This window comes from Microplitis mediator, chromosome 1 (assembly GCF_029852145.1).
Source record: "Microplitis mediator isolate UGA2020A chromosome 1, iyMicMedi2.1, whole genome shotgun sequence".
Classification (NCBI taxonomy): domain Eukaryota; kingdom Metazoa; phylum Arthropoda; class Insecta; order Hymenoptera; family Braconidae; genus Microplitis; species Microplitis mediator.
The window spans coordinates 10758763-10783605 of record NC_079969.1 but is presented as its reverse complement, the minus strand read 5'-3'; the positions used below and the strand labels follow the sequence as shown (position 1 = coordinate 10783605).

At 37.7% G+C, this 24843-nt stretch overlaps 1 protein-coding gene across 1 annotated transcript; it reads right to left on the bottom strand.

Moving 5' to 3' along the window:
• Window positions 1-922: 922 nt before the first annotated feature.
• Window positions 923-2857, bottom strand: LOC130663506 (uncharacterized). Its single transcript, XM_057462767.1, has 2 exons — window positions 2562-2857; window positions 923-2507 (listed from the first exon to the last, which is right to left on the bottom strand). The coding sequence occupies exons 1-2, from the start codon at window positions 2855-2857 to the stop codon at window positions 923-925; spliced, it is 1881 nt and encodes a 626-aa protein (XP_057318750.1).
• Window positions 2858-24843: the final 21986 nt, after the last annotated feature.

Below are 24843 nucleotides of genomic sequence, written 5' to 3'. Positions count from 1 at the left end.
TAGATCTTCTTATTACTTAATCTTTCCCGATAATCAGTCTCTGCTTTGCGATACATGCCAATACTGGAACGGAGAGCTGATCTCTCTAGTCTCCTGTACTTTTCCATGACCGTGTGGTTCATGTTCCAGAGTATAGGTGCAGCGTAGGTGATCAGTGGACGGATCAACAACTGATAGCAAATGAGTTTTGCTTTGGATGACAGGTTTCTATTATAGAATATTCTGGAGTTAATTTTTATTGCCTTTCTGGCTTTTTCAAGTTGCGCTTTATGATGGTTTGTCATATGCAATAGATGGTAAAATGTAACGCCCAGGTATTTTACAATTTTTTTGATTGGTATATCAGTTTTTTGATCCGTGTGATCAGTTATTGTGATCTTGGCTGCCTTAATCCTGTTGTATTGTGACACTTTTATTTGTTTACAGGGACGTCTAAAGAAGATTATTTCACTTTTCAGCCCATTGATCTTCAAATTCCATCTCAAATAATGATCATTGATTTTGTTGACTCGGTCTTGCAGTTTGGCTGTGATGATGTCTACATTTTTGTCAGCTATGTAGATGACTCTGTCATCTGCGAATGAAATAGAATGAATCCCGTCTTCTTCTAGCTTTGCTGCGTCGTTGGTGATGCTGTCGAAAATATTGAAGAGAATGGGAGACAGTACTCTACCTTGCTGTAGCCCCTCTAGTATGGAAAATTTGTCAGCCGAAAGAGATAGGCCATCCCAGGTGTAAAAATAGTTACCAGTCAGCATATCTACCAATAGAAAGATGAGACCACGCGGAAAGTTATTTTTTTCTAGTACAAAAATTAGACCATCGATCCAGACGGAGTCGAGGGCCTTTTCTAAGTCCAGTAACGCGGCTCCAACTACCATGTTGTCATGAAGACTCTTGTTAATATCAGAAGCGAACTTGTTCATTGCATGGGTTGTTGCATGCTTGTTTCTAAATCCAAATTGATTATTTGGTATGATCTTTTTGTCGCTAATAATAATGTGCAGTTGTTGTTTGACCAGTCTTTCAAAGATTTTACTGACTCCATGGTGAGACTGATTGGTCGATAACTTTGCGGCAGCTCTATGTTTTTGTCCTTCTTTGGGATGGGAAGCACTTTTGCGACTTTCCATCTTTGAGGATAGTACGCTAAATTAATCGCATTGTTGAATATGATGGTGTAATGTTTAATGACTAATTCAGGTAGATTTTTAAGCACGATAGTAGGAATGTTATCTAACCCAGCAGATGTTTTATTTTTAAGCTTCTGTAGAATTAACAGGACTTCTATGTAACTGAACAAGAATTTCGGCTCATTATCTTTTGTTACCGGGTAGTGAGCTGGGTTACTCGTTGAGAAGTCCACAAAAGACCCTTTTGTAGTTCTCATGTTGTCTTTTATCTTCTTGATGTCTGTAGCTACCGTGTCGACACTTAATTTTGTGATGGTACCAAGATTGGTGTATCTTGGAGCGTTTATGCTTTCAAGGTATTTACCTATGATATGCAATTTTGTGTCAGGATCTGTAGCTATGATTTCGTTGTTGTTGACTAGTTCAGGAAACTTATTGGAGCAGTGGTTGCTGAGAGTACTATTGTCCATTGGAATTTTTAATGTGTTGATGCTGATGTCTTTCTTCGGCCTGAGCATACGGTTAATTTTGGGGAAGAATTTTTGCGGATTTTTGTAGTTAATGCTCTTGGTCTGTGCCTCCCAGTAAGCAGTGACTGTATTTTTAAATTCCTTATGGATAAGTTTATTTATTCTTTTGATGGTGAGCTTGATTCTGGATTTTTCTTGGTTACTGATGGGGATGTTGTCAAATTGTCGTCTGATGAGATATGATTTGTATGCATGTAGGCGTTTTATGGATTTATTATTATATTTCAGGAAGTAGTCTTCTATTTTCTTGATAAGTGGAATTGTGGCTTTGATTGAGTTTGTTATGATGCTCTCCAGTTGTTCAATATGGTTGTCAATTTCCTCTATAGACAGATTATGGTCACTAAGGCTTTTGATGTCTTGATCGTAGTTATTTAGTAGGTGCTTCCTAAATTTAACCCAGTTAGCTTTCTTGAAATTGCGGGCTTTGAGATGAGTATCCTGTTGTTCAAGTAATCCAGGAGCACAGTCATCAGTAGAGATGGTCAGAGTGATTGCCCAATGGTCGCTGTCATATGGTAGGATTGGAAGTTTCCCATTTTCTAGGTTTTCGATATCAATTCTCATGTCCATGATGCAGTGATCCAGGAAGGATTTGGCTTTGGGAAAGGTTGGACTTTTAGGAGAGAGGAGTGTCGCTTTGTACTCAACATAAATGGCCTCCATCCACTCTATCAGTTTGTCGCCTCTGTCATTTGATGTCATATCGCCCCACGAAGTACTCTTTGCGTTGAAATCGCCCGCTATCAGGTAGTAGTTGTTGCTGGTGTCAAGCTTAAAATCTTTCATCAATTTTGCCAACTCATGGATGAATTTTTGGCCATTACTTTGTGTTGCGTAGATGCTGATTATTATTAAATTAGTATTTGGATTAGTTTTTATTTTTATTGCTGTGAACTCTATGACTTTGTTTTTTGAAGAATTAGGAAAATGAATTGTCGTGAATTTTAGCTTGCTGTGAATTGCTATAGCAGTCCCACCACCTTTGGTAGAGTTGGGTCTGTCTGTTCTGACCAACTGGTGATTAGATAATTGGACTTTATGCTTGGCATTTAATTTTGTTTCGGATATGAGGCATATGTCAATCTCGTTTTGATCAATGAAGGTTTGCAGATCATATCTACGTTTAATAGTACCAATTGAATTGGCATTTATAGCGGCAATTTTAATTTTTTTATACGAGGCTTGCTCCATTATTCGTCTTCGGAGAACAGAGTGGCCATTATTTGGTCGATTCGGGTAGTATTTGCTGAAATTCTATCATTTATTTTTCTGAATTCTTTTGTAATATCATTTTTGAATGATATGAGTAGTTCTTCCATCCTGGAGGTACTAGAGTTCGGGGCTTACCTGTTGTTGTCTCAGGAGGACTGTCGAGGATGTTGTGATCAAATGGCAATCGCGCCGACCTTGATTTAGCCCCTGGCAGAGGAGGAAAGTGTCTAGCTCCATCAGGGTTCATAACATTCGCATACAAGTATCCTGGTGAGACATAGTTGTTAATTGCGTTGACTAGTTTTTTCTTTTTTGCTTCATTAATTTTTTTATTATTACTTTTGATTTTGGTAATTAGCTTTAGAGCCGGGCATCCTCTGTAATTCGCTGGATGGCCAGTTTCCCCACAGTTGATGCACTTAAGAAGAGATTTGTCCATTGGAGATGTGATGGTGCAGTCTTTTGACTCATGATCGCCTGCACATTTGACGCAGACTGGAGGCAGTTGACAGTTAGCGCTGGAGTGGCCGGTTTGCTGGCATCTTTTGCACATGAATATGGTAGGTTTTCTGAGTCTTTCCCACTTAATTGGTTGTGACAATAGCGTTTTTTGTCTTGTGAGAGGTGCCAGCGTGCTAGAAGCTGTTGCTGATACTAGAAAATGATATAAATGCTGTTTAGTTCTGTCAAAATTTAATTTACTAACCTTAGTAATTTTGACATCTGGTAGGTTGAGGCTATCCAGTGCAGATTTGACATCTTTTTCGTCATATCCACCTTTTACTCCTTTTAATACCACAGTTTTAATCTTGAGGTGGCGAGGAGTGTATGTAAAGTATCTAGTTGTCGTACTTTTAAGTAAGGCGATAATTAGATCGTAAGTTTCCATGTTGCTTGGAAATATTTTTGTGAATGTGTCGTCAAATTCCCGGACTAAGAAGTCGGTAGATGGGATTCCGCCGGAGCTCAGGGAGGTAATTGTGGATTTAATACCTTGTAGTTGAACGTAGATTGGAGGCGGTTTAACCTTATTTATTTTAGAATTTGATTTGTTATTGGTAGATTCCGGATTTTCAATATTTATTTTGGTTTTGTCATTATTATTTAATTTATTTTTTTTATTACTGTTACTTTTTGAATAAGGGTTAATTTCAGTCTCAGATTGTTCATCCTCTGAGAGAACCATAAATTGGTTACTAGTGTTTACGTTTGGCTGTTTTGAAGTTTTGCGCACCTTCGCGGGCTTGCGTGGCGCGATAAATTCGTCAGTTATCATGTCAGTGGCGCCATCTCCTGATTTTTGGCTGGACTCGGATGATGAGCGGCTTCTTGCGTTTTCAAGATTAGGCTTTGCTGTTTGTTGACTATTTTTATTTTTATTGCCAAGTAAAATATCTCTGGCGATTAAGCCTACACTAATATTTTTATTAAAAATTTTGTTAGCCAGCACATCATTATTATATATTATATTTGACACTGTGGTGTCTTTAGCACTGCCGCTTTGCGCGGCTTTCCCCGCTATGGGGTTAGGCATGTGGTTGAGAACCAAGAACACTAATTATGCGAAAAAACTAGTGGCACAGGCAAAAATAATAATCACTAATTATCTAACAGGCGAAAATTCACCTAAATATAGGTCAGCGAACTGAATGATTGCGTTCCAACTTAAAATATTCAATTAAAAGCAACACAGTGTGCGAGCACGATACTTCTCTTACCGCGGACGGATCGAGACTGAAGGCTCGTTGGTTTTTTTTTTTTTTTTTTTTTTGAAAAGTTATTTTTATTTTTGCTCAAATCAAAATACAGTTATAAAGATATAAAATTAACTATAAAAACTTAGACACTAACTTATATTATTAAGTGGTTTGCTACCGTGGGTAGATCTCGCCACTATACAAGATTTATATTATATTAAATATATCGATATTTTTCAATGCCAGACTTGGATTAATTTGCTTTAAAATTTCTGCAACACGTACTTTAAGTAATAGATGTCAAAAATAGAGTACTAAAAAAAACATCTAATTAATTATATGGGAGTGGGAGGGTGATAGGGAGAAGGGGATAAGGTGGACGGTAGGTATGGGATATATAAATAATAAATTATATACACTATTTACATATGTACAGAGTTAATCACTTAGTGACTAGTTGAGTTGGTGAGGTCTTGGTTCACTGATTCCAGCGAGTTCTCCGCCTTATCTCGTCGATGTGTTTGGCATCTCTTAGGAGCCACCAGTAGTTTTTAGATAGTCTAGTTTTATCTACGATGTCAACACTGGGCAGTGCTGTCGAGAATATGTATTGGATGTCTTCTTCTTGAGACAAATTGATTTTTTTATTTTTACAGTGTCTTTTGATGTGGTATATTGACGGCAGATTATAAGCGTCCTGGAGGACTCCAGCTTTGTCGCAGAAAATGAACATTTCCGGCGTAATATAACCGGATTGGCATTTGCTTTTACAGTCTTCCTCGTCGTTACATTTGAGTTTTTCCATTAACGGGTTGTTGATGTCTTGGTAACTGGCATAATAATTGCGGCATAGTTTTAAGTAGAAGCAGTCAATCCTGGTTATATTTGCTTTTTGATATATCACGGTGTTGCTAATCCTTTCTTTATAGTCAGTCTCCGCCTTCCTATAGAGCCTGGTGCATGAGCGTAGTATCGACCTCTCTAGTCTACGGAATTTTTCCATAATCGTGGGACCCATATTCCAGAGGACTGGGGCAGCATATGTTATCAGTGGTCTAATGAGTAGTTGATAGCAGATAATTTTTGCTTTTTCAGCTAAATTTTTGTTGTAAAATATTCTGGAGTTATATTTTACGGCGTTTCTAGCTTTTACTAGCTGAGTTTTGTGGTGATCGTTCATATGAAGAAGATGATCTAGGGTGACGCCCAGGTATTTGACTGTTTTTTTTTGTGGGATTGTGTTTAATTTACCGGTATGATCTCGGACAGTAATTTTTGCTGATTTTAGTTTATTATATTGAGAGACTTTAACTTGTTTAACGGTTCTTCTGAAGAATATGAGTTCACTTTTTGTAGCATTAATTTTTAGATTCCAGTTTATGTAGTGTTGATTAATTTTGTTGACACGATCTTGCAGCCTGTCCACAAGGGCGTCCACCATCTTGTCAGCAGTATAAATTACTCTATCATCAGCAAAAGAGCCTGAGTCCATGTCCTCTGTAATTAGGTCTGCCATCGAGTTGGTGTCGCTGTCATAGATGTTGAACAGTATTGGTGATAATACTGTACCTTGCTGTAATCCTTCCTCGATGTTAAAGATTATTTTCGATAATGAAGTGCCATCCCAGGTGTAGAAGTATTTGCCTATCAGCATGTCCAGTAGCAGGAGGATTAGTCCAATTGGGAATTTGAAGATGAAAAGTTTATATATGAGTCCGTGAATCCAGACCGAGTCAAATGCCTTTTCTTGATCAAGCAGGACTGCTCCAACAATTAGATTATTGTGCAGGTGCTTGGTGATGTCTGACAGGAACTTGTTGAGTGCATGTGTGGTAGAGTGTTTGTTTTTAAATCCGAATTGATTATTAGGTATAATTTTATTTTTTGTGTTAATTTGCTCGATCTGGACTTTGATTAATCTTTCGAATACCTTACTGATGCTCATGGTCAAGCTAATAGGTCTATAGCTTTGAGGTGATTCTGGGTCCTTATCCTTCTTCAGTATAGGAAGTACTTTAGCAGCTTTCCATCTTGTTGGGTAATAAGCATTATTGATGGCATTGTTAAATATTACAGTGTAATCTTTGATGATATATTCTGGCAGATTTTTAATCACTATTGTCGGTATGTTGTCCAATCCAGTTGAGGTCTTATTTTTAAGTTTCTTAAGTATCAGTAGTACTTCTATATAGCTGAAGAGGAATTTTGGTTCAACATCTTGATGAGTTGGATAGTGGGCTGGGTTGCTGTCGGAGAATGTCGTGAAAGTGGCCTTAGCAGCTCTCATTTCGTCCTTCAGATCAGCTAGGTGTTTTGCTGTTGCGTCAGCTGTATTTTTAATTCTGGTCCCAATGTTTGTGTATCTTGGTGCGTTGATGCTCTCCAGATACTTGCCAATAATAAGAAGTTTATCATCAGGGTCAGATGCTATGACTGCGTTGTTGTTCACCAGGTGTGGATATTGTTGATGGATTAGTGTACTGTATCGGCTGTTATCTAGTGGGACTTTTAGTGTGTTGATGTTAATTGATTTTCTGGGCCTCAGGAATTTATTAACCTTCGGGAAGAACTCCAGTGGATTTTTGTAATTGATATTTTTGATTTGGGCTGCCCAGTATGCTGTGACTGTTTTTTTGAATTCACTATGGAGTAGTTTGTTTATCCGTTTCACCAGTAATTTGATTCTGTTTTTTTCTTGTAGACTTATTGCGATATTATTGAATAGCCTGGAGATCAGGAAGGATTTGTAGGCGTGAAGTTTTGTAATTTTTTTATTGTCATATTTATGATAATATGCAGTGTTTCTATTGGTGTTTCTGGGTATGATCTTGCATATGGCCTCGGTGATCAGGTTTTCGAGTTGGGTAATGGCTTGATCGATTTCAGCTATAGATAGATTTCTATTACTTGGTATGATGGGTTCTGTAGGGTAAGTTTGACTGATGAATTTGTTAAATTTTTTCCAGTTAGCTTTTTTAAAGTTAAAGGAGGAAGTTGTATTTGGTTGTATTCCAGTTGTTGAGGTGTCTATATCATCACCATCGATTATGAGGAAGATTGCATCGTGGTCACTGTCATATGGTAGAGTTCGTAGATTACCATTTATGAGGTTAGTAACGGTGATTCTCATGTCAATAATACAATGATCCAGATACGAGCCCGTTTTTGGGAATGTCGGTTTATCGGGTGAGATTAGTGCTGCTTTGTAGTCGATATTTTTATTATTTATCCATTGTTCCAATTGTCTTCCCTTGTCGTTGATGACAGAATCTTTCCAGGAGGTATTTCTGGCGTTAAAATCTCCAGCAATGATATAGTATACCTTGCTATCGTTTAATTTGAATTCTTCAGCTAGTTTGTTCAGCTCTGTGATGAATGTTTTATTAGTACTTTGTGTAGCATACAAACTGATGATAATTAGTGTGTTCTGGGAGTTAGTTTTGATCTTGATTGCTGTATATTCTATGATTTTGTTGTTCCGTGAGTTGGGGTATTGAATGGTAGTGAATGTGAATTTTTTGTGAACTGCTATAGCTGTTCCTCCACCCTTTGTTGAGTTGGGTCTGTCAGTTCTAATCAGGTGATGTTGGGTAAGCTGCACTTTATGTTTAGGATTTAGTTTGGTTTCGGAAAGTAGACAAATGTCAGGTTGGTAGTGGTCGATAAACTTTTGGAGGTCAAATCTACGTTTAAGTGAGCCAATTGAATTGACGTTAATTGCTGTTATTTTGATGTTGTTGATGTCGTTAGGATCCATGACTATTCCATATTGAAATGGGCCATTATATGGTCTATTCTAATTGAGTTATTAATTATTTTTTTGTTGAGGTCATGGATTTCGTTGATAATCTCATTTTTAAAGTTTGAGAGTAGAGCTTCGAGATTTGATGTGTTGGAATTACTATTATTGTTGTTACTAGGAGTGTTAATGTTGCGATTAATATTATCGTTTAACTGTTGGGCTGTTAGGTGGCTTCTGTGAGTTGGTTGGGCCTGGGGTCCATTGATTATGCTGGCGTAAGTTTTATTCGGTACTACATAATTATTAATTGAGTTTGTGATGTTTCTTTTATTACCTGGGTTTTGTTGCTTCATATGTTTAATAATTTTTGTGGTCATTTTTAGCATCGGGCATCCTTTGTATGCCGCTGAGTGACCTTGCTCACCACAATTTATACATCGTAGTTTAGATTTATCGTTAGACTCTTTAAGAGGGCAATCTTTGACTTCATGTCCTTCTGCACATTTGCTGCATCTGGGCTTGAAATTGCAGTTGCTGCTGGCATGTCCGATTTGTTGACATTTTTTACATTGAAATATCGTTGGTTTTTTTAGTCTCTCCCATCTAATAAATTGGTTTAGCAGTTTCTTTTGTCTTGTTAATGGCGCTGCTAAGCTGTCGTGAGATAAGGTGACTATGAAGTGAAAACGACTAGGCGCCTCTTTATTGAAAATTAATTTGGAGACTTTATTAATTTTTACATCTGGTAAATTAAGTTCGATGAGCGCAGCGGCGACATCACTTTCGTTGTATCCTCCTCTTACTCCTTTTAGGACGAGGGGTTTAATTTTCAAATGTCTTGGAGTGTATGTAAAATACTCCACCACTTTTTCTTTCAAGATTTTGATTATTGTGTCATATGTTTCAATATTGTTTGAACTAATATTTATGAGTTTATTATCGTATTCTTTAACCATAAATTCCGTAGTAGGGATGTTATTATCTTTCAGAAATACAATTGCGTCTTTAATACTCAGCAATTGTGCATATATGGGTGGGGGTTTTAATTTTGGTATATTTTTAGTAGCTGGTTTATTGTTACCTAGGATAGTTTTTTTATTGTTGTTATTGTTTTTATTATGGAGTGGTGAGTCCGTGTCCATATCTGAGTCCTCGTCTAAATCGGAGTAAGAGTTTTTGGTAGTGACATCTGTGAGGTCCTTTACTTTACGCACTTTTGCCGTTCGGCGTGGTTTCCGGAACCCTTCTTTATCCACCGCCGGGTCGTTATTCAGTGATTCACCGTCCGAGTTATCCGATGATTTGCTATTGCGTCTTGTGACTGCAAGGTTAGGTTTAACGCCACATTTTTTTGTAGCTTTATAAATTTCCGCGAATTTATTTGTGTTAAATAACTTATCAAATTCTTTCATTTGTTTGATTGTTGCCAAATCCACTTCACTTCCACTGGAGCTGGTGTTTGGATCATCCAGCTTTCTTTTTAGACCGTCCATGATGGATGCTTGTCGGGCCTTCCGCCCTTTGTACACTTGTGACGACTGTATTTCCACTTTAGTTTTATTTATTTCAGAGAGAAATTATAAATAAATAAAAGTCCCAATGACACTCAGTACACAGGTTCACTGTATAAAAATTATTAATTGTGTCGGGCTTTGTATAGGTGAGCGCACTTATAAAAATCACATATAAAAGGCACAGAGGCTGCACAAACGATGCTTCTCCTACCGCGAACGGACAGAGTCTTGAAGGCTCGTTGGTTTTTTTTTTTTTTTTGAAAAGTAAATTTTATTATTTCACTCAAAATACATAACAAAAATTTGATAAGTATAAAAACATTACTTAAAAATACTTTAGCATATTCATACATAGTGTAATTTCTACTAACTGGCTACGAGCAGTAGATCTCGTTAGTTATAAATATTAAATAAGATAATTTTATTATGACATAGAGTTAGGAGTATGAACATTTACTGTTATCAGATTAAATTATAAGATGTAAAAAACTATGGTTTGGAAAAATACATCTGTTATGATAGTGGGAAGGGTGAGGGAACAGGAATTGGGAAGATGGGAAAGGTTGAAGAGGAAAGATATATACATATATACATATTTACAGTATTATATTAATAATAAGCACTTAATAATAATAATAATAATAATATTTGCTTTTGCACTTGTTTTTATGATTAAAATTGCACTTTTAAGTCGCTGTAACTTGGCCTGCAGAGTTTAATGAGCTAGTGCTCCCACAGAGTTCTTCTTCTTATTTCATCATTGTGAGCTGGATCTCGCGATAACCACCAATAGTCTGTTGATACTTTGGTGTTTGTTGTATCTATTGGTGGTAACGCCATAGAAAAATCTAGGTTGTTGTACTCGTTGGAGTTAGTATTGATGCGGTGATTCATACAGTGTCTTTTCTCGTGATAAATTATTGGGACATTGTGTTCGTTCTGGATTACGCCTTTACGGTCGCAGAAAATGAATAACTCGGGTGCTATATACCCAGAGCTGCAAATGTCTGTGCAGGTCGCGTCGTCGGGGCAGCTTAGGTTGTTCATTATGGAGTTGCCGATGTTATTGTACCTTGCGTAATAGTTTCTGCAGAGTTTAAGGATGAAGCAATCAATTCTGGTGATATTGGCTTTTTTATAGATGTCATTATTGCTGATCCGTTCACGATAGTTGGTTTCAGCTTTTCTATACAGTCTCAGGCAGGATCGCAGCGCAGATCTTTCGATTCTACGGTATTTTTCCATGACCGTCGGTCCCATGTTCCATAGGACCGGAGCAGCATAGGTAAAGAGTGGCCGTATCAGTAGCTGATAACAGATGAGTTTAGCTTTCGTTGATAGATTCCTGTTGTAAAATATTCTTGAGTTGCTTTTGATGGCTTGTTTAGCTTTTAATAATTGTGATTTATGGTGTTTAGTCATGTGCACCAGATGATCAAAAGTAACACCAAGATATTTGACAGATTTCTTAACAGGAATTACGGAAGATATTCCTTGGTTGTTAGTGACGTATATTTTGGCTGCTTGGATCCGATTATACTGGGACACCTTTATCTGCTTGCATGGACGTCTGAAGAATATCACTTCGCTTTTATGCGGATTTATTTTAAGATTCCAGTTGAGATAGTGGCTGGTAATTCTATTCACTCTGTCCTGTAATTTACTAATAATGGAGTCGGCATTATTCCCAGCATAGTAGATGACGCGATCGTTAGCGAATGAGAGTGATCTGATGCCATCTGAGTTTAGGTTAGCGGCTGAGTCTGTGTTGCTGTCGTATATATTAAATAGTATAGGTGAGAGGACTTTGCCTTGCTGGAGTCCCTCAAGAATTTGAAAACGATCCGAGGATAGAAGCTTACCATCCCAAGTATAAAAATAGTTGCCTGTCAGCATATCCAGTAATAATAGTACCAGTCCCATGGGGAAGTTATTGGAAACTAGGATATAGATCAGCCCATTGATCCAAACCGAATCAAAGGCTTTTTCTTGATCCAGCAATACTGCACCAGTTAACAGGTTATCGCGGAGGTTATAATTAATGTCAGAGATGAATTTATGGATAGCGTGTGTAGTGGCGTGTCTAGCTTTGAAGCCAAACTGATTTTCAGGTATAACTTTTCCATTAAAGACAACGATGTCGAGCTGTTTTTTTATGAGCCTTTCAAATATTTTACTGATGCTGGTGGTCAAGCTGATCGGACGATAACTCTGTGGTGATTCCAGGTTTTTGTCCTTCTTCGGAATAGGAAGGACTTTGGCCGCTTTCCACCTTATTGGGAAGTAATAATAATTAATAGCGTTGTTAAAAATGATTGTATAATCTCTGATGACTGGGACTGGTAGGTTTTTTAGCACAATCGCTGGAATTTTGTCTAAACCAGATGACGTCTTGTTTTTTAGCTTCTTGAAGACTGCAGCTACGTCGTGGTAGCTGTACAGGAATTTAATCTCATCATCTTGAGAGGAAGGATAGTAAGCTGGATTGGTTTTTGAAAAAACGGTGAAGGTTTGGTGGTCATTCCTTAATGAATCTTTTAAAGTTTTAACTTCATCAGCTATCAAGTCTACATTATTTTTGGTAGTTGATCCCCAGTTGGTGTAGCGTGGTGAGTTTATACTCTCGAGATATTTACCAATTATGTAGAGTTTAGTCTCAGGATCTGTGGCGATGATTTCGTTGTTAGAGACGAGATTTGGGAACTTATGACTGAAGTGATTGCTGAGTTGATTATTGTCTATTGGCATCTTTAGGGTGTTGATGTTGATGTCTTTGCGTGGTCTCAGCATCCTATTTATCTTGGGAAAGAATTCATGGGGATTTTTATAATTAATATTTTTGACTTGTGCTTCCCAGTATGCTGAGACAGATCTTTTGAACTCTTTGTGTAAAAGTTTGTTTACTCTTTTGATGGTAGATTTTATCCTGATGTTTTCTTGGCGGCTGATGGCTAGACCTTGGAACTTCCTGCTGATGAGAAAGGATTTGTAGGCATGCAACCTTTTAATATTATTATTGTTGTATTTGATGAAATACTCTTCGTTTCTTTTTATCCTCGGGATCGTTTTTCCAATCGCCGTGTTTATTTTGTCTTCCAGGAGTGTGATGAAACTATCAATTTCCTGGATTGAGAGATTCCGGTCACTGGGTATGATGACATCTTCGTTGTAGTTTTCTAACAGAGATTTATTGAATCTCCGCCAGTTTGCTTTCTTGTAATTGTAGGTTACCTGATCATCTAATTTATTATTTAAGAAGCCTGGATGAATATCCTCGATGCATAATGTTAGAGTGAATGCCACATGATCGCTGTCATACGGTAAGGTTTGTTATAGATCAAATTGAACGGAATATAGTATAGTGCCGGATAGCTCAACTGGTAGAGCACTCGGCGCGTTACCGAATTGGTCTGGGTTCGATTCCCAGTTCGGGCTATCTATATTTTTCTTAATTTATCTATAAATTGTCTTATTGAGAAGGTTATTTGCATGTTTGCATGTTTAGGTTTCCACTATATAAAAATGGTGTATTACCGTACGAAGGACGGTGTGGCTCAATAAGTTATAGATCAAATTGAACGGAATATAGTATAGTGCCGGATAGCTCAACTGGTAGAGCACTCGGCGCGTTACCGAATTGGTCTGGGTTCGATTCCCAGTTCGGGCTATCTATATTTTTCTTAATTTATCTATAAATTGTCTTATTGAGAAGGTTATTTGCATGTTTGCATGTTTAGGTTTCCACTATATAAAAATGGTGTATTACCGTACGAAGGACGGTGTGGCTCAATAAGTTATAGATCAAATTGAACGGAATATAGTATAGTGCCGGATAGCTCAACTGGTAGAGCACTCGGCGCGTTACCGAATTGGTCTGGGTTCGATTCCCAGTTCGGGCTATCTATATTTTTCTTAATTTATCTATAAATTGTCTTATTGAGAAGGTTATTTGCATGTTTGCATGTTTAGGTTTCCACTATATAAAAATGGTGTATTACCGTACGAAGGACGGTGTGGCTCAATAAGTTATAGATCAAATTGAACGGAATATAGTATAGTGCCGGATAGCTCAACTGGTAGAGCACTCGGCGCGTTACCGAATTGGTCTGGGTTCGATTCCCAGTTCGGGCTATCTATATTTTTCTTAATTTATCTATAAATTGTCTTATTGAGAAGGTTATTTGCATGTTTGCATGTTTAGGTTTCCACTATATAAAAATGGTGTATTACCGTACGAAGGACGGTGTGGCTCAATAAGTTATAGATCAAATTGAACGGAATATAGTATAGTGCCGGATAGCTCAACTGGTAGAGCACTCGGCGCGTTACCGAATTGGTCTGGGTTCGATTCCCAGTTCGGGCTATCTATATTTTTCTTAATTTATCTATAAATTGTCTTATTGAGAAGGTTATTTGCATGTTTGCATGTTTAGGTTTCCACTATATAAAAATGGTGTATTACCGTACGAAGGACGGTGTGGCTCAATAAGTTATAGATCAAATTGAACGGAATATAGTATAGTGCCGGATAGCTCAACTGGTAGAGCACTCGGCGCGTTACCGAATTGGTCTGGGTTCGATTCCCAGTTCGGGCTATCTATATTTTTCTTAATTTATCTATAAATTGTCTTATTGAGAAGGTTATTTGCATGTTTGCATGTTTAGGTTTCCACTATATAAAAATGGAGCTTGCCATTGATAAGATTATCTACATCTAGTCTCATATCGATGATACAGTGATCGAGATATGAGTTGGCATTAGGATAAGTTGGTGTATTTGGTGAAAGTAGAGCGGCTTTGAACTCAATATGGTTGTTTTCCAGCCAATCAATGAGTTGTTCACCTCTATCATTAGACAAGGTGTCTCCCCAAGTGACATTTTTAGCATTTAAGTCTCCTCCAATTACATAATAATTATCACAGTTGTCCAGTCGGAAATTGTTCATCATTTTATTGAGCTCCACTATGAAGGTGTTCTTGGTGCATTGTGTGGCATATATGCTGATGATGACGAGATTGGCTTTAGAATTTAATCTAATCTTAATGGCAGTGAATTCGACTACTTTATTCGTCGCTGAATTAGGATGATGAATAGCTGTAAATTTATATTTCCGATTGATGGCAATTGCAGTGCCTCCTCCTTTTTTGGAGTTGGGTCTGTCAGTTCTGATGAGTTGATGTTGTGAAAGTTGAACTTTGTGATTCGAATTTAATTTTGTTTTTGAAATTAGACAGATGTCTATTTTGTGGTGATCAATAAAAGTTTGTAGGTCGTACCTTCGTTTCAGGGTGACTATGGAGTTGGCATTGATAGCCGCTATTTTTAGTTTGGTGGGCGCAACACGCGCCATTATTCATCCAAACCAAGTGAAGACATTATTATGTCTATTCTTCTAGAGTTTAAGTTAATTTTGTTATTAAGCTGCTTGATTTCTTTAACGATGTCGTTTTTAAAAGAGTTGAGAAGTGATTCCAGATTATTTGTAATATTACCGGTGTAGTTTGAGCCCGATGGTGTCGTAGGATTCGCTTGACTTGACGGAATTGTCTCTGTAGGTGGTAATTTCTGCCTAGGAAGTGGTGGAAAGCTGTTATTTTGGTTGGTGTTGAATAAATTGGCGTATGACTGGTCAGGCCTGGTGTAATTGTTGATTGCATTAGATAGGTGCCGCTTTTTGGCTTCATTTTGCTGTCTATTTTGAGTCTTGATTTTGGTAATCAACTTAAGTGCTGGACAGCCCTTGTAACTGGCTGGATGTCCAATTTCATCACAGTTAGTGCATTTAAGAAGTTTTTTATCGGTACCTGGCTGAAGAGTACAGTCTTTGGCTTCATGTTCGCCGGCACATTTAACGCAGACCGGTGTCATATGACAATTAGAACTAGAGTGTCCCGTTTGTTGGCATCTTTTGCACATAAAGATTGTGGGCCTTCTCAGCCTTTCCCATCTGATAGGTTGTGATAATAGTGACTTTAATCGGGTTAACGTGGCAGTTTTGCTGTCATTAGACACTGAAACAAGAAAGTGGAAAAGCTGAGGTTTGCTTCTGTCAAAGATTAGCTTACTGACCTTTGTAATGTTGACATCTTGTAGTTTAAGCTCATCCAGGGCCAACTTGACATCATTTTCGTCGTAGCCACCACGTACACCTTTGAGGACAATTGTTTTTATCTTCAGGTGTCTGGGGGTATAGGTAAAGAATTGAGTTTTTTTTTCTTTCAGAGCATTTATACATAAATCATAGGTTTCAATGTCGTTCGGATAAATCCTTATGTAGGTTTCATCGAATTCACGTACTATAAAACTTGTTTTTGGGACTTTGCTTGTTGTAAGTAGTGTTGTTGTTTCTTTTATACCTTTGAAATTTGCGAAGATGGGAGGTGGTCTACCTTTAGGCTTTTTGTTTTGCTCCTTTTGAACATTTGAATTATTTTGACTTCTGGTTTGTTGTTGGTTGTTGCTGTTTGATTCTGGAGTTATTTTTCTCTTGCCGGTATGATTTCTTTTAATAGTAGGTTGATCTTCACTGTCTGTTAAATCCGAGTCCGTGAGGGGATCAAATTTGTTGTTGACAGCTGTTCCAGCTGTTTGTGTAGTGCGCCTCAGCTTCGCGGGCTTGCGCGGTTTCTAAAAATTTCTCTCCGTCGTGACTCATGGCTCCATCTGACGGGGTGCCGTCGGACTCCGAAGAGTGTCTACTGCGTGCGTGCTTGAGGTTGGGTACCACTGCAGCTTGTTTATTTGCTTTGAGGATGTTTTTAGCAATCATACCTGTTTCGATGTATTTTTTAAACAGTTTATTGTCCAGTAAATTAGTATTATATTTAATAGAATTTTTAGCCGGTCCTTGTGGAAGTCCGGAAGAGTTAGCTGGGGTCTGAGAGGCATCGCCAGTGTCACCCATTTTGAGGCTAAACATGCGTTTGGTCTCGTTGCCAGAATTTATTTATAATAAATAACTGGACACTAGAAAACACACTGAATAGAAGTTCGTTATTTGTTATTAACACTTTCACAATTTTATATATACTGCTAACGCATAAATAATGCAGAAATATATGAACTAGAGATGCACTCTACTCACACGATCTATCTCCTACCGTTGCCGGACAGAGACTGCCGGAAGGCTCGTTGGTTTTTTTTTTTTTTTTTTTTTTTTTTTTTGGAAAGTAAATTTTATTATTTCACTCAAAATACATAACAAAAATTTAATAAGTATAAAAACATTACTTAAAAATACTTTAACATATTCATACTTAGTGTAATTTCTATACTAACTGGCTACGAGCAGTAGATCTCGTTAGTTATAAATATTAAATAAGATAATTTTATTATGACATATAGTTAGGAGTATGAACATTTACTGTTATCAGATTAAATTATAAGATGTAAAAAACTATGGTTTGGAAAAATACATCTGTCTTGATAGGGGGAAGGGTGAGGGTAAAGGGAATCGGGAAGATGGGAGAGGTTGAAGGGGAAAGATATATACATATATACATATTTACAGTATTATATTAATAATAAGCACTTAATAATAATAATAATAATAATAATATTAGCTTTTGCACTTTGTTTTTATGATTAAAAATGCACTTTTAAGTCGCTGTAATTGGCCTGCAGAGTATAATGAGCTAGTGCTCCCACAGAGTTCTTCTTCTTATTTCATCATTATGAGCTGGATCTCGCGATAGCCACCAATAGTCTTTTGATACTTTGGTGTTTGTTGTATCTATTGGTGGTAACGCCGTAGAAAAGTCTAGGTTGTTGTACTCGTTGGAGTTAGTATTGATGCGGTGATTCATACAATGTCTTTTCTCGTGATAAATGATTGGGACATTGTGTTCGTTCTGGATTACGCCTTTACGGTCGCAGAAAATGAATAACTCGGGTGCTATATACCCAGAGCTGCAAATGTCTGTGCAGGTCGCGTCGTCGGGGCAGCTTAGGTTGTTCATTATGGAGTTGCCGATGTTATTGTACCTTGCGTAATAATTTCTGCAGAGTTTAAGGATGAAGCAATCAATTCTGGTGATATTGGCTTTCTTATAGATGTCATTATTGCTGATACGTTCACGATAGTTGGTTTCAGATTTTCTATACAGTCTCAGGCAGGATCGCAGCGCAGATCTTTCGATTCTACGGTATTTTTCCATGACCGTCGGTCCCATGTTCCATAGGACCGGAGCAGCATAGGTAAAGAGTGGCCGTATCAGTAGCTGATAACAGATGAGTTTAGCTTTAGTTGATAGATTCCTGTTGTAAAATATTCTTGAGTTGCTTTTGATGGCTTGTTTAGCTTTTTGTAATTGTGATTTATGGTGTTTGGTCATGTGCACCAGATGATCAAAAGTAACACCAAGATATTTGACAGTTTTTTTAACAGGAATTACAGAAGATTTTCCTAGGTTATCAGTGACGTATATTTTGGCTGCTTGGATCCGATTATATTGGGACACCTTTATCTGCTTGCATGGACGTCTGAAGAATATTACTTCGCTTTTATGTGGATTTATTTTAAGGTTCCAGTTGAGATAGTGGTTGTTAATTCTATTCACTCTGTCCTGTAATTTACTAATAATGGAGTCGGCCTTATTCCCAGCATAGTAGATGACGCGGTCGTCAGCGAATGAGAGTGATCTGATGCCATCAGAGTTTAGGTTAGCGGCTGAGTCTGTGTTGCTGTCATATATATTAAATAGTATAGGTGAGAGAACTTTGCCTTGTTGGAGTCCCTCAAGAATTTGAAAACGCTCCGAGGATAGAAGCTTACCATCCCAAGTATAAAAATAATTGCCTGTCAGCATATCCAGTAATAATAGCACCAGTCCCATGGGGAAGTTGTTGGATACTAGGATGTAGATCAGCCCATTGATCCAAACCGAATCAAAGGCTTTTTCTTGATCCAGCAGTACTGCACCAGTTATCAGGTTTTCACGGAGATTATAGTTAATGTCAGAGATGAATTTATGGATAGCGTGTGTAGTGGCGTGTCTAGCTTTGAAGCCAAATTGATTTTCAGGTATTATTTTTCCATTAAAGACAACGATGTCTAGCTGTTTTTTTATGAGCCTTTAAAATATTTTACTGATGCTGGTGGTCAAGCTGATTGGACGATAACTTTGTGGTGATACCAGGTTTTTGTCCTTCTTCGGAATAGGAAGGACTTTGGCCGCTTTCCACCTTATTGGGAAGTAGTAATTATTAATAGCGTTGTTAAAAATGACTGTATAATCTCTGATGACTGGGACTGGTAGGTTTTTTAGCACAATCGCTGGAATTTTATCTAAACCAGATGACGTCTTGTTTTTTAGTTTCTTGAAGACCGCAGCTACGTCGTGATAGCTGTACAGGAATTTAATCTCATCATCTTGAGAGGAAGGATAGTAAGCTGGATTGGTTTTTGAAAAAACGGTGAAGGTTTGGTGGTCATTCCTTAATGAATCTTTTAAAGTTTTAACTTCATCAGCTATCAAGTCTACATTATTTTTGGTAGTTGATCCCCAGTTGGTGTAGCGAGGTGAGTTTATGCTCTCGAGATATTTACCAATTATGTAGAGTTTAGTCTCAGGATCTGTTGCGATGATCTCGTTGTTAACGACGAGATTTGGGAACTTATGACTGAAGTGATTGCTGAGTTGATTATTATCTATTGGCACTTTTAGGGTGTTGATGTTGATGTCTTTGCGTGATCTGAGCATCCTATTTATCTTGGGAAAGAATTCATGAGGATTTTTATAATTAATATTTTTGACTTGTGCTTCCCAGTACGCTGAGACAGATCTTTTGAATTCTTTGTGTAAAAGTTTGTTTACTCGTTTGATGGTAGATTTTATCCTGATGCTTTCTTGGCGGCTGATGGCTAGACCTTGGAACTTCCTGCTGATGAGAAAGGATTTGTAGGCATGCAACCTTTTAATATTATTATTGTTGTATTTGATGAAATACTCTTCGTTTCTTTTTATCCTCGGGATCGTTTTTCCAATCGCCGTGTTTATTTTGTCTTCCAGGAGTGTGATGAAACTATCAATTTCCTGGATTGAGAGATTCCGGTCACTGGGTATGATGACATCTTCGTTGTAGTTTTCTAACAGAGATTTATTGAATCTCCGCCAGTTTGCTTTCTTGTAATTGTAGGTTACCTGATCATCTGATTTATTATTTAGGAATCCTGGGTGAATATCCTCGATGCATATTGTTAGAGTGAATGCCACGTGATCGCTGTCATACGGTAAGGTTTGGAGCTTACCATTGATAAGATTATCTACATCCAGTCTCATATCAATGATACAGTGATCGAGATATGAGTTGGCATTAGGGTAAGTTGGTGTATTTGGTGATAGTAGAGCGGCTTTGAACTCAATGTGGTTGTTTTCCAGCCAATCAATGAGTTGTTCACCTCTATCATTAGACAAGGTGTCTCCCCAAGTGACATTTTTAGCGTTTAAGTCTCCTCCAATTACATAATAATTATCACAGTTGTCCAGTTGGAAATTGTTCATCATTTTATTGAGCTCCACTATGAAGGTGTTCTTGGTGCATTGTGTGGCATATATGCTTATGATGACGAGATTGGCTTTAGAATTTATTCTAATCTTAATGGCCGTGAATTCGACTACTTTATTCGTCGATGAATTAGGATGATGAATAGCTGTAAATTTATATTTCCGATTGATGGCTATAGCAGTTCCTCCTCCTTTTTTGGAGCTGGGTCTGTCAGTTCTGATGAGTTGATGTTGTGAAAGTTGAACTTTGTGATTTGAATTTAATTTTGTTTCTGAAATTAGACAGATGTCTATTTTGTGGTGATCAATAAAATTTTGTAGGTCGTACCTTCGTTTCAGGGTGACTATTGAGTTGGCATTGATAGCCGCTATTTTTAGTTTGGTGGGCGCAACACGCGCCATTATTCATCCAAACCAAGTGAAGACATTATTATGTCTATTCTTCTAGAGTTTAAGTTAATTTTGTTATTAAGCTGCTTGATTTCTTTAACGATGTCGTTTTTAAAAGAGTTGAGAAGTGATTCCAGATTATTTGTAATATTACCGGTGTAGTTTGAGCCCGTTGGTGTCGTATGATTCGCCTGACTTGGCGGAATTGTTTCTGTAGGTGGTAATTTCTGCCTAGGAAGTGGTGGAAAGCTGTTATTTTGGTTGGTGTTGAATAAGTTGGCGTATGACTGGTCAGGCCTGGTGTAATTGTTGATTGCATTAGATAAGTTTCGCTTTTTGACTTCATTTTGCTGTCTATTTTGAGTCTTGATTTTGGTAATCAACTTAAGTGCTGGACAGCCCTTGTAACTGGCTGGATGTCCAATTTCATCACAGTTAGTGCATTTAAGAAGTTTTTTATCGGTACCTGGCTGAAGAGTGCAGTCTTTGGCTTCATGTTCACCGGCGCATTTAACGCAGACCGGTGTCATATGACAATTAGAACTAGAGTGTCCCGTTTGTTGGCATCTTTTGCACATAAAGATTGTGGGCCTTCTCAGCCTTTCCCATCTGATAGGTTGTGATAATAGTGACTTTAGTCGGGTTAACGTGGCAGTTTTGCTGTCATTAGACACTGAAACAAGAAAGTGGAAAAGCTGAGGTTTGCTTCTGTCAAAGATTAGCTTACTGACCTTTGTGATGTTGACATCTTGTAGTTTAAGCTCGTCCAGGGCCAACTTGACATCATTTTCGTCGTAGCCACCACGTACACCTTTGAGGACAATTGTTTTTATCTTCAGGTGTCTGGGTGTATAGGTAAAGAATTGAGTTTTTTTTTCTTTCAGAGCATTTATACATAAATCATAGGTTTCAATGTCGTTCGGATAAATCCTTATGTAGGTTTCATCGAATTCACGTACTATAAAACTTGTTTTTGGGACATTGCTTGTTGTAAGTAGTGTTGTTGTTTCTTTTATACCTTTGAAATTTGCGAAAATAGGAGGTGGTCTACCTTTAGGCTTTTTGTTTTGCTCCTTTTGAACATTTGCATTATTTTGACTTCTGGTTTGTTGTTGGTTATTGCTGTTTGATTCTGGAGTTATTTTTCTCTTGCCAGTATGATTTCTTTTAATAGTAGGTTGATCTTCATTGTCTGTTAAATCCGAGTCCGTGAGGGGATCAAATTTGTTGTTGACAGCTGTTCCAGCTGTTTGTGTAGTGCGCCTCATCTTCGCGGGCTTTCGTGGTTTTAAAAACTTCTCTCCGTCGTGACTCATGGCTCCATCTGACGGGGTGCCGTCGGACTCAGAAGAGTGTCTGGTGCGGGCGTGCTTTAGGTTGGGTACCACTGCTTGTTTATTTGCTTTTAAGATGTTTTTAGCTATCATACCTGTATCAATGTATTTTTTAAATAATTTATTATCCAATAAATTAGCATTATATTTAATAGAATTTTTAGCCGGTCCTTGTGGAAGTCCGGAAGAGTTAGCTTGGGTCTGAGAGGCATCGCCTTTGTCACCCATTTTGAGGCTAAACATGCGTTTGTTCACGATGCCAGAAATTATTTATAATAAATAAATATCTGGACACTACAAAACACACTGAATAGAAGTTCGTTCTTTGTTATTAACTCTCACAATTTATATATACTGCTGATGCATAAATAATACAGAAATATATGATTTAGAGATACACTCTACTCACACGATCTATCTCCTACCATTGCCGGACAGAGACTGGAAGGCTCGTTGGTTTTTTTTTTTTTGAAAAAGATAATTTTTATTTAACCTCAAACACATACATTAGTAATACAAGTATAAAAATTACTTTAAAACACTCGGACAATGAACTTATAATATAAATATAAATAATAATTGCCTTGCTACACAAGGTAGATCTCGACAACTGCAAATAATTTTTATGAGCTTATTCAGCTTTAAACTATTAAGTAATTAACAATAATACGTTATTCAGTATAAATAAATAAGATGTAAAAAAACTGAGGTGTTGAAAATACATCTGCATCTTTTTGGGATCGGGCTGGGGTGTTAGGATTGGGTTGATAGGATGGGAGTGGGAATTATTTACATATAAACATATATACATATATACAAAATCATCTTTAAGATGTGCACTGAAATATAAATTAGCTTATATAAGCCTCATTAATATGCTCTCGCATCCCGAGTTATGTTTCCCAGTTAGTTCTTCTCCGGATCTCATCAATGTGCCTTGCGTCGTTCTGCAGCCACCAGTAGTCGGTACTTAGTCTATGCTTGTCCACTATGTCTACTCTAGGCAGCGCTTTAGAGAAGTCAGATATGTTCTCCTGCTCATTGTTGATGAGCTTAATTTTTTTGGAGGTACAGTGTCTCTTGTCATGGTATATCGTTGGTAGGTTATATTCATTCTGTAATACTCCCTTTTTATCACAAAATATGAACATCTCCGGTGACAGGTATCCGGTTTCGCATCTCTCTTCGCATATCTCATCACTAGGACATCGTAGGTTTTCCATTATAGGATTCCCGATATCTTGAAACCTGGCATAATAATTTCTGCATAGTTTTAGATAAAAGCAGTCTATTCTAGTTAGTTTGGCCATATTATATATTTTGGCATTACTTATTCTTTCCAGGTAACCAGTTTCAGCTTTCCTATATTTTCTAATACAAGCTCTGAGTGCCGATCTCTCTAGCCTACGGTATTTTTCCATGACAGTTGGGCCCATGTTCCAAAGCATTGGTGCGGCATAGGTAATTAGTGGTCGTACCAGAAGCTGATAGCAGATGAGTTTTGCTTTTACTGATAGGTTGCTGTTATAAAATATTCTGGAGTTGCATTTGATAGCTGTTCTAGCTTTCTCGAGCTGTATTTTATGATGCTTGGTTAGATGTATCAAGTGATCGAATGTCACCCCCAGATATTTTACAGTTTTTTTGACTGGGATCTCCGTTTTTATGCCATTTTTGTCTTTTATTGTGATTTTCGCTGCTTTTATGCGATTATATTGCGACACTTTCAGGTGATTGCATGCTCGTCTGAAGAAAATGACTTCACTCTTGCTGCCATTTATCGTGAGATTCCAGTCCCTGTAATGTTTATTGATTCTATCCACTCTGTCCTGCAGCTTCTGGATGACCGTGTCGACCTTATGGTCTGCTGTATATATAACTCTATCGTCCGCAAAGGAGTTGGATTTGACACCATTTGATTCTAGCTCAGCTGCCTGATTTGTTCCGCCATCAAAAACGTTGAAGAGAATAGGTGATAAAACTCTGCCCTGCTGTAAACCTTCGTCAATTTTAAAATGTGCCTGTGACAATAGTTGTCCATCCCACGTTTGGAATGAATTTCCCGTGATCATATCAATTATTAGAAATATCAATCCCATTGGGAATTTTCGCTCAACTAATATACTGATTAGTCCATTTATCCATACGGAGTCGAACGCTTTTTCGAGGTCCAGGAACACTGCTCCCACTATTTGATTTTCATGAAGGCTGTTGTTAATATCGGATAAGAGTTTGTTGATCGCGTGCGTGGTTGCATGCATTCTCTTGAACCCAAACTGGTTATCCGGGATGACCTTCTTGTCATCGATAATGATGTCCAGTTGTTTTTTGACTAGCTTCTCGAAGATCTTACTAATGCTCATTGTGAGACTAATCGGTCTATAGCTTTGCGGAGCTTCCGGATTTTTTTCTTTTTTCGGGATAGGCAGCACTTTTGCTACTTTCCATCTTTTTGGGTAGTAGGCGTTGTTGATCGCGTTATTAAAGATCACCGTGTAGTCTTTTATCACAGTTTCTGACAGGTTTTTGAGCACTATCGTTGGTATGTTGTCTAATCCCGCCGACGTTTTATTTTTGAGTTTCTTGAGTATGACCAGGACTTCTATGTAGCTAAAGAGGAATTTAGATTCGCCGTCCTGCTGAACTGGATAATGTGCTGGGTTGTCTTCAGAGAACTTGGTGAATGTTTGTTTATTTTCGGTCATGGTATTTTTAAGATTTTTGGTATCTTCTGCGACTTTGTCCACTCTAGCTTTGGTAAGTGTACCGATGTTGGTGTACC

Bases quoted from the DNA above. Each gene is read 5' to 3' on its own strand.
- LOC130663506 (XM_057462767.1), bottom strand. From the start codon at position 2,857: ATGGAGCAAGCCTCGTATAAAAAAATTAAAATTGCCGCTATAAATGCC. The intron at 2,508-2,561 runs GTTCACAGCAAT...AATAATAATCAG, and splicing joins TCAAAAAACAAAGTCATAGA to CATCTACGCAACACAAAGTA.